This window comes from Mirounga leonina, unplaced genomic scaffold, assembly GCF_011800145.1.
Source record: "Mirounga leonina isolate KUSES-001 unplaced genomic scaffold, KU_Mleo_1.0 Mir_53, whole genome shotgun sequence".
NCBI lineage: Eukaryota > Metazoa > Chordata > Mammalia > Carnivora > Phocidae > Mirounga > Mirounga leonina.
In genome coordinates this window covers 33,849,624-33,859,029 of record NW_023270807.1, presented here as the reverse complement: position 1 = coordinate 33,859,029, position 9,406 = coordinate 33,849,624, and the positions used below count along the sequence as shown (strand labels likewise).

General features: G+C 46.0%; 1 protein-coding gene across 2 annotated transcripts; it reads left to right on the top strand.

The window, feature by feature from the left end:
- Positions 1-395: 395 nt before the first annotated feature.
- Positions 396-7,103, top strand: DPPA5 (developmental pluripotency associated 5). 2 transcript variants are annotated; one of them, XM_034991109.1, is made up of 3 exons: positions 736-847; positions 939-1,118; positions 1,584-1,825. In XM_034991109.1, exons 1-3 carry the CDS (start codon positions 736-738, stop codon positions 1,640-1,642), a joined length of 351 nt encoding a protein of 116 aa, XP_034847000.1. In that variant the 3' UTR covers positions 1,643-1,825. The 2 variants fall into 2 exon arrangements, 1 of the variants encoding a protein (XP_034847000.1); XR_004676629.1 differs by lacking the exon at positions 1,584-1,825 and adding an exon at positions 7,088-7,103 and having other exon boundaries at positions 396-1,118.
- Positions 7,104-9,406: the final 2,303 nt, after the last annotated feature.

Genomic DNA, 9,406 nt, shown 5'->3' with positions numbered 1-9,406 from the left:
AAAAAAGTCTGGCCTATACAGCTTGGGCCCAAGTGTCCAGGTGGGGCACTCATGAGTTCTGAAATCGGAAGAGACTGAAAAGTTCCAGACTTTGGGGCTTCAACGAGGGCGAACAGTAAGGGCACTTTAGTGACCCCATCACGTGCCTTGCAGATAAGGAATTTCTGAATTTCCTTTTCTCCTTCGTTAAATGGCAGGAATTACTCCCGAGTCCCCGGAGGTTGTAGGGGTCTCCGTGAAGTGAAGCCTCGGGGTTTAGCTCCCTTAGGCCCAAGGGAAGTGAGACCCTCGTTTGGAATGTGGGAGGCAGGAACGTGATTTGGCAGCTCCCCGGCGGGCCGCACACCCTCAAGGCTTGGATTTTCGTCTTTCCGGGGTTCAGGCCCAATCACTTGTTCCCAGGGGAAGAGCTGACGTTGCCCTCGCCCCATGCACTCCAAGGCCAAGAGATTCCGGTGTGGAAGGAACGAGTCAATACAGGTGGAAACCCTTATAAACTCGGAAACGGCTGGGCCCACCGGCACCGGGGCGAGGGTAAGGAGACGGAGGTGGTCACGTGCAAGACCACGGCGCAGGCGGGCTAGCGGAGCGTTCTGAGTGGGAGACCGGACCGCCAGGCAGGGGGCGGGGCTTGTTGTGGGCGGGGCCCTCCCCGGTGCTCACGTCCCGGCGCGGTGGCCCGGGCGACTCAGGCCTAGCGTAGGTTGGAGCGTGGTTAGTTTTGAGGCAGTCCAGATGGGGACGCTACCAGAACGAAAAGATATTCCGCCGTGGGTCAAAGCTCCCGAAGACTTGAAAGATCCCGAGGTGTTGCAGGTCCAGACGCAGCTCTTGGAAGCTATGTTTGGTGAGTGAGCCCAATCCTGACCTGGGTGCCCTGGCTCGGGCGTCTTGGTCGCTCTCCGTGGGCCTAAGTGCTCATATTCTTCCCCAAACAGGCCCAGCTGGATCTCGAATCCCGTACATCGAGCAAGTGAGCAAAGTCATGCTCGAGCTAAAGGTTCTGGAATCCTCGGAGCTCACGGAGATCGTGGTTTATGGCTCTTACTTGTATAAGCTCAGGGCCAAGTGGATGCTCCAGTCCATGGCCGAATGGCACCGCCAGCGGCAGGAACGAGGTGAGAGGCTTGGGGACGAGGTGCTTTGGCCTGGGGACGCGTGGGTGGTTTTACTCCCTCTCCTGGAGCCTTTTTCTCCTCTCTCCCTCTCTTCTCCCCGCAACCAGCACCCGCACCTCAGCTTCACCAGGGGCGGCCCTCCATATCTGAGGGCCTCCCTGAGATGCTGTAATAGCGTCTGTTGGTTCTAGAGACCCTGGAGTGAGACCAGTGGGAGGCGGCCTGGCCTCATAGGGAAGCGTTACCTGAGACCTGATCCCAGTTCTTACCCTCCCTCCCAACACTCCCCCTAGCTTCTTGGGGGATATTGGAATGGGCTCAGCGGCCCCACCTTCTGACGTTCCCAAGAATCCCAGGTGCAGAATGCCAGGCTGGGAAGTCCCAGAAAGGAACCCTGAAAGAGGCTGAGAACTGTCCAGGCTCTTACCCTCTCCCCTCATGCACACTTGTTGCTTTCTGGTGCAGGGATGCTCAAACTTGAGGATGCCATGAAAGCCCTAGAGCTAGGTCCTTGGATGAAGTGAAGCCAGTTTGCAACCAACGTACCTGGATCAGGATTTAAAGAGTAAATTGTCTCCAGAGTTGGAATGGATGTGGTCAGGTTGAAATTCTGCTCCGGCCTGACAAGGAAAAACCAGCTGATTTTTGGGTCTCCAACTTTGTCTCTGAGTCCTAATGTGGCTCCCCCCTCCCCCCAGGTTTGCTAATTAAAATAAAATTTTAAATAAATAGCTCCTTGATGTTTGAAGTATTGGCGATAACATCACAGCCAAGGTGGCCCTTGAGCTTAACCCTTAAATAAAACCTTCAAAGCTAGAAAAAGGTCCAAGAGCACACATGGTTAGGGTTAAAAGGCATAGGAGGGGGTGTCTGGGTGGCTCAATCGTTAAGCGTCTGCCTTCGGCTCAGGTCATGATCCCAGGGTCCTGGGGTTGAGCCCTACATCGGGCTCCCTGCTCCGCGGGAAGCCTGCTTCTCCCTCTCCCACTCCCCCTGCTTGTGTTCCCTCTCTCTCTGTGTCTCTCTCTGTCAAATAAATTAAAAAAAAAAAAAAAAAAGGCATAGGAGTTTGGTTTTGAGATGCAGCTTTGATCAAAACCCAGTCAATTTTAGGGGAAATGTGATATTGTCTGGAACTGACCTTGATTCTTTTTTTTTTTTTTAAGATTTTATATATTTATTTGTCAGAGAGAGAACACAAGCAGGGGGGGTGGCAGGCAGAGGGAGAATCAGGCTCCCCCACTGAGCAAGGAGACCGATGAGGGGCTCGATCCCAGGACTCTGGGATCATGACTTGAGCCAAAGGCATACACTTAAAACCGACTGAGCCACTCAGGCACCCCTGACCTGGATTCTTTTTTAAAAATAACTCTATAATAGGTTGACATGTGTAAAATGAAAAGCAAGTATTTTCCAAAACATGGAAATGTCAGTACCTTCTCAGTGTAGTAGTTTTTGTTTTTTTAAGATTTTATTTATTTGACAGAGACAGAGGGTAGTAGTTTTATATGCTTGTAAGCTTAATAGAAGACCACGAGCTGATATGCAATATAATGAGACAGAACTATGGACTAAGTGGAGAGTACTTGTTGTTATATTGGAATAAACAGCATTTTCTTAAGTAACACTAATATTTACATTTACTTATAAATTTTTAATAGATACTACATTCATATGGATCAGAATACCAAAATGATAGAAAAGTTTCCTATCCATTATAGGATTATAAAAAAATTATCCTCATAATTATCCATTTATGCACATACTTCTACTTTCCAAAAATAAAAAGCTTTATTTTCTTGTGTACTCTTTCATTCCAGAGTTTTTTTAAAATACAGTTACAATCATAAATGTAGATTCTTTCCCTCCCTTATAGTTGGGCATGATTCCATTTTATTGGTTCCCTACCAAAGAATTTTTGGGTTGTTCCCAATCTTTGGCTTTCCATAGCTGTGGTGAATACCTTCAAGGTCATTGTTTTGCAAGTGTGCAAGTACTCCGTAGGCCTATAAATAGAGGGAAAATTGCTGGTCCAGAGAGGAAATCGTATACATAATTTTGCTTGCTATTACCAAACTGCCTTCCACAGGGGTTGAAATAATTTTGCACCCAGCAGCAGTATATGAGATTGCAAGTTTCTCCACAAGCTCACCCAGAGATGATTGGCAAACTCTTTTTTTTTTTTGCTGATCGATTAGGTGCAGGCTTCCTGAGTTCCGTACTTCTTGCGTCTGCTTTATGGACCAGCGGCTGTGGCTCCCTCAAGTGGTCCTCAGCTAGTGCACCCTTCAATCAGTTGGCAGTGAATGTGTGTGAAAATGTAAACCGGAGAGTTGGGAATTCATAAACTCTGGGATGCGAATAAATACAAAACTTCCCTTGCCCTAAGGGCTAGAAGTTCTGCCCTAAGGGCAGTGCTTCCAAGTGTAGAAAACAGCTTTAGGTTAATCTGTCAAAGTAGCAAAATTTGGAAATTTAAGCATATGCCATAAATTCCATGCATGCCCTGGACTGAAGATTTTTCAGCCTTACAAAAGAAAACACAAAACTTTGAGAAAATTCATAGGAAAAGTTCTGGAATAACCCGAAGATTAAAAAAAAAAAGTTGTTTTGGGGTGGCTGTCTTATTTTGTCCCCCTTGAGTTTTAAGCTTTTGGCCTGTTTTCCACCAAAGGTAAGTACAGGATTAAGAGCAAAACACCTTTCATTGTCATGGAAATGGGGGTCTGCCCTACAGAAGGGCAGACGTTAGCGCTGACCAGATTTAGAAGGGAGGTAAATTCAGGGCGTAGTCAAGGAAAGCCTGGATTGCTTACAAAACAATTGATAAACAAAAGCAAAACCCAATCTAGTGAAATCCTCTGGCCAAAACGTGGTTAACAATAGCTGACGCTGAGAGCCTCAGGCATGCCAGGAACTCCACCAGGCTCTTGTATTTAGTGACTCACCTAATTCTTTCAATATTACCACTTTACAGATGAGGAAAACCAAGGCTCATCAATCACACCCCCTCACGATTCATATATTCACATTTAAATATGTATATAAAAATTTGAGGGTCACAAGAAACTCTTCATGGAGTGGGGAAGGGAGAGATTCCGAGCGGGTGTAGACGCTCCTGGCTGGTCCTGGCGCGGATTGCCCAGGCAGGGCTCCTTCCCACCGTGTGCTCCCGGGGAGGCGCGGCCAGGACACCCGGTACCCAGGGCGTCGTGCGGAATGGGACTCCCGGCTGCCAAGTGTTTGGAGGAGCTGGAGGGTGCTTGAGACTGGACCTGGGCACGGGTCAGGGAAGGTTCCCCAAGGAAGTCAATTCTGGGTGAGAGCCAAGTTAGCTGTCAGCAGTCAGCCGGCCAGGTGGAAAGGAAACGTCGGGAACCGGCACTAGGGCCGAGTGGCTGGGGCGGGAGGAAGGCGGAGCAGACCGGAGGCAAGGCCGGAAAGGGAGGAAGGCTGGTCCGCCCAGGGCCTCGCAGACCACGCTAAGAGCTGGGGAAGTCACCCGGGGTTTTAAGCCGGTGGTGAGTTTGTCTAAGAAGCTCTAGTCCCTCAGAACCACACAGAAATTGAGTTCCTATCTCCCCTCCTAGCTCCCCTCCTGATTCCTCTCTAATCCCTCTGCCTTGCCTTCCCACTGCTCCCATCAGTTCCTTTAAATCCAGAAACTTTTTATTGAGTGTCTACTTTGCCTCCTCCCAAAAACCTTGCTCTAGAGAGAAAACAAAAATGACGTGGCCAGGGACCATTTTCAGGATTTCAGGAAATCTTTTCAGAAAACCAAGTGTCTGGAATGTTATTTACCTGAACGAAATCTGAAACATTAAAGTGTATGGTTAATGAGGAATAAGAGGTTTTCTCTGTTTGGCACGTAGAATTTGGGAGAGTTTGTCCAGAGAGAGGCAGCTCTAGCAGGTCCTGTAGCCACGTTTTGGAATCTCTGCAGCAGTTTTGGAAGTGCCAGATTACCCTAAAAACTGGACCTAATTTCATGGGATTCCCCCCCCTAACTTTAATAGAAAGCATGGTTATTGTCATTGCATTGGGGATATTTAGGATTTAGCCTTATCAAATTGCCAAATTAAATAGTGATCAGTTGTGTTGCTGAAAAAGGAAAATAAGAGAATGTCTAACCTTCAAGGACTCCTAACCTGAACTGCCACAGGCATGGGACTTTAAAGAGGGACGAGTACAACAAAGAAACTAGAGTGAATCAGGGCTTCGGGTCTGAAAAAAGGAACCAAAAGGGGGAACAGATGGATAATTCCTCTCTTTCTTTTTGAGGCATTTGGAAAGTTTGAGGGAGAGGGTCCCAGGCTCATCTGTGGTGAAGGGTAGGGGATAATCTAGTGCTGGTGCCCAGAGCCATCCTCTATGTTCAGGATGGTGGCTTTGTGGGTGGGATGGGCCCACGGAGCAGGGGACATGTGGGTGGTGAGAAGATACGAATTGCCTAGGATGGCTCCTTCTCATTCCCATAACCTGACTTTTCAAAATGATTACTCTGGATTAACTTTTTGGCTTTTTCACACTGGATGATATATTTTGTAACACTGGAGAAAACTTGTCTAGATTGATTTAATAAATCATTTTACTCCATTCAACAAGATTATAATACTTTGGAACACATGTAATGAAAAAGCACTTCCATATCTTGATTTTCATTAATCCATAGAACATCACTATTGCCCACTTTACCAATGAGAAAATCCAAGTGGAAGGAGGTCATTGGTCTGCAGTAGCAGCATCACCTGAGAACTTGTTAGAAACACATTTTTAGATCTACCTCAGGCCTACTCAGTCAGAAATTCTGGTGTGGGGCCTAGCAACCTGTGGTTTAAACAAGCCACTAAGCTTGAGAGCCATTGGCTTAAAATAAATTAATTTGCTTAATCTGATTCTACCTCCATTTCTAAATCAGTTGAGAGGGAATGAGGGTTCTCAATTCTTACTTATTTTGGGTTCCTGGACCCAATTCCAACAAGCGTATGTGTATGTTTTGGGGGTGGAAGGGTCTCCCCCCGCCCCAAGCAATTCTCAAGACACCAATTTCCAGACTGTTAGGTCTATCAGCTTTCAGCACTCTTCCTACTCCTTCCATCATTCCCACCCCCACCATACACACGTCATTCTAAATTGGTACCTGTATTAAGCAGCCTTAAGGAATTTAAAATCTGTCATTCTAATATCAAGTACCTCTTCAAAAACTTCAGTAAGCATAAAGTCACATGGCATGCTTATTTAATGCAGATTTTCATACCTACCTTCAGAGCTTTTAATTTCATAGTTCTAGGTGAGGAATTTTTATCTTTCATTTTTGACATTTTGATTATTAAATGTTGTGGTGTGGACCTCTTTGGGTTTATCTTTTTTTTTTTTTTTAAGATTTTATTTATTTATTTGACACAGAGAGAGAGAGAGACACAGTGAGAGAGGGAACACAAGCAGGGGGAGTGAAAGAGGGAGAAGCAGACTTTCCGCCGAGCAGGGAGCCTGATGCTGGGCTCCATCCCAGGACCCTGGGACCATGACCTGAGCCGAAGGCAGATGCTTAACCGACTGAGCCACCCAGGCGCCCCTAAAAAATTCTTTTTTCTTTTTGCTGTTCAGCTTGGTGCTTTCCATTACTCTGTCTTCTAGGTTACTAATCCTCTAATTTACTGTTGATTCCCTCTAGTGCATTTTTTATTTTAGTAACTATAGTCTTCAATGCTGATTGGTCCTTTTTTATACTTTCTCTTTGTTGAAGTTCTTACTGAGTTAATTCATTCCCTCTCTCCATTACTTTGAGCTCTTTATCAGGTAGAGTATCTGTGTTTCATTTAGTTTTGTTTTTTTTTTCCTCTGAGGTTTTGTCTGGAACATATTCCTCTGTCTCCTCATTTTGTTTGACTTTCTGTGTTTGTTTCTATGTATTCGGCAGAACAGCTACTTCTTTTTTTTTTTAAAGATTTTATTTATTTATTTGACAGAGACAGAGACAGCGAGAGCAGGAACACAAGCAGCGGGAGTGGGAGAGGGAGAGGGAGAAGAAGGCTTCCCCTTGAGGAGGGAGCCCGATGCGGGCTCAATCCCAGGACCCTGGGATCATGACCTGAGCCGAAGGCAGACGCTTAATGACTGAGCCGCCCAGGCGCCCAGAACAGCTACTTCTAAACTTGAAGGAATGATCCTGTGCATGTCATCCCCCATGTAGACTGTGTGTACGTGGTGACTTTGACTGGCTGGCAGGGGCTAGGAGTCCTGGGGCACTCTGTTCTGGGGCTGCCTGGGTGGGATGGCTGGAGCTGAAGTGGGTGCAAGCTGGAGTGTCTCAGGGTGCTCCATGCAGGTGGCACCCTTGTGGGGCAGCTGGAGCTGAGGCAGGTGTGGGCTGGGTGCCTGGCTACTTTGCTCCTGGAGTGCCCTGGCAAGTTATCTGGAGGGAAGTGGTATGGCCCTGGAGTGTCCCAGGGCGCTGTGCACCTGTGTCAGCTTGTCAGAATGGCTGGAGCTGCAGTGAGCCCTGACTGGGTGTGTTCTGGTGTGCTCCGTGCTGGAGCTGCCTTGGTGGGATGGGTGGGACTGGTGCGGGTTAGGGGCCCGGGGCTTGCTGAGGTGAAAGGCCAGCTGTGGTGCCAGGACCCTGCTTCTGTCTGTACTATCGAGGTAATCCGGAGAGAGTCCCAGTAGCTCCCCAGACATTTGGCAGGGTTCTGGGGCTGGTTTCTTTATGTTATAGTTGCCGTTTTAAACTGCAGGCTTTTTTTTTTTTCCCCCTGTGCCCCAGGGTGGAGAAATCTGCTCACAGTCCCTCAGTACTATCCCTCCCCGCTGTAGTTCTCAGTGCTGAGGAGGATGGGGGTTCCCTTTGTTACCATCTCTCTTGCCATTCTCAATGGGTCTGTCTTTGGTTGTGCAGAAGCTGTTTAATCAGCCCTTAGTTCTTCTTCAGGAGGAATTGCTTTATAAATTGGTATAGATTTGTTGCTTATCTGTGGAGGAGGTGAGGTCAGGGTCTTTCTAGGTCACCATTCTTGGACTGGAACTCAACATTGATTGATTTTTTTTTTTTTTTATTCTCATGTTAATCCCCATACATTACATCATTAGTTTTAGATGAAGTGTTCCATGATTCATTGTTTGTGCATAACACCCAGTGCTCCATGCAGAATGTGCCCTCCTCAATACCCACCACCAGGCTAACCCATCCTCCCACCCCCCTCCCCTCTAGAGCCCTCAGTTAGTTTTTCAGAGTCCATTGTCTCTCATGGTTCGTCTACCCCTCCGATTTCCCCCGCTTCATTCTTCCCCTCCCGCTACCTTCTTCTTCTTTTTTTTTTTTTCTTAACATATATTGCATTATTTGTTTCAGAGGTACAGATCTGAGATTCAACAGTCTTGCACAATTCACAGCGCTTACGAGAGCACATACCCTCCCCAGTGTCTATCACCCAGTCACCCCATCCCTCCCACCCCACCCCCCACTCCAGCAACCCTCAGTTTGTTTCCTGCAATTAAGAATCCCAGTGAACATTGATTGATTTTTGAATGTTGAACCTGCCTTGCCTTGCCGGGATTATCCTTCTTAGTTGTGATATTTTATTCCTTTTATAACTTGCTGGGTTTGATATGGTTATAGATATTTTGAGAATTTTTGCATCTATATTTAGGTACTATCATTTGGTTATAGTAATAGGGTAATACAGGCCTCTTAAAATGAGTTGGGAAATGTTCAAAATAGTTATACCAATTTATAGTTCTCTAGGTAGTGTCTGAGAGTTTATGTTCGGCCACCATTTTGTCTTGTTAGACTTTTAATTTTTTCCACTATGGTAGATATGAAATGAAGTTTTATTGTGTTTTAGTTGCATTTCCTTGATTGCTAATGAAGTTGAGCATCTTTTTATATGTTTACGAGTTATTTGTCTTTTCTTTTCTTTGAAATGACTATGTCTTTTGCTCTTTTCTATTGCACTTTTTTATTGATTCATAGGGGATGAATTTGAATATATATTCAAATATATATATTCAGTTCTTTGAAATATTATATTATATTATTATTATTATTTTTAAAGATTTTATTTATTTATTTATTTGACAGAGAGAGACACAGCAAGAGAGGGAACACAAGCAGGGGGAGTGGGAGAGGGAGAAGCAGGCTTCCTGCCAAGCAGGGAGCCCGATGCAGGGCGCGATCCCAGGACTCTGGGATCGTGACCTGAGCCTAAGGCAGACGCTTAATGACTGAGCCACCCAGGCGCCTATTATATTATATTATATTATATTATATTATATTATATTATATTATA

Bases quoted from the DNA above. Each gene is read 5' to 3' on its own strand.
- DPPA5 (XM_034991109.1), top strand. From the start codon at position 736: ATGGGGACGCTACCAGAACGAAAAGATATTCCGCCGTGGGTCAAAGCT. The intron at 848-938 runs GTGAGTGAGCCC...TTCCCCAAACAG, and splicing joins GCTCTTGGAAGCTATGTTTG to GCCCAGCTGGATCTCGAATC. The intron at 1,119-1,583 runs GTGAGAGGCTTG...TTTCTGGTGCAG, and splicing joins CCGCCAGCGGCAGGAACGAG to GGATGCTCAAACTTGAGGAT.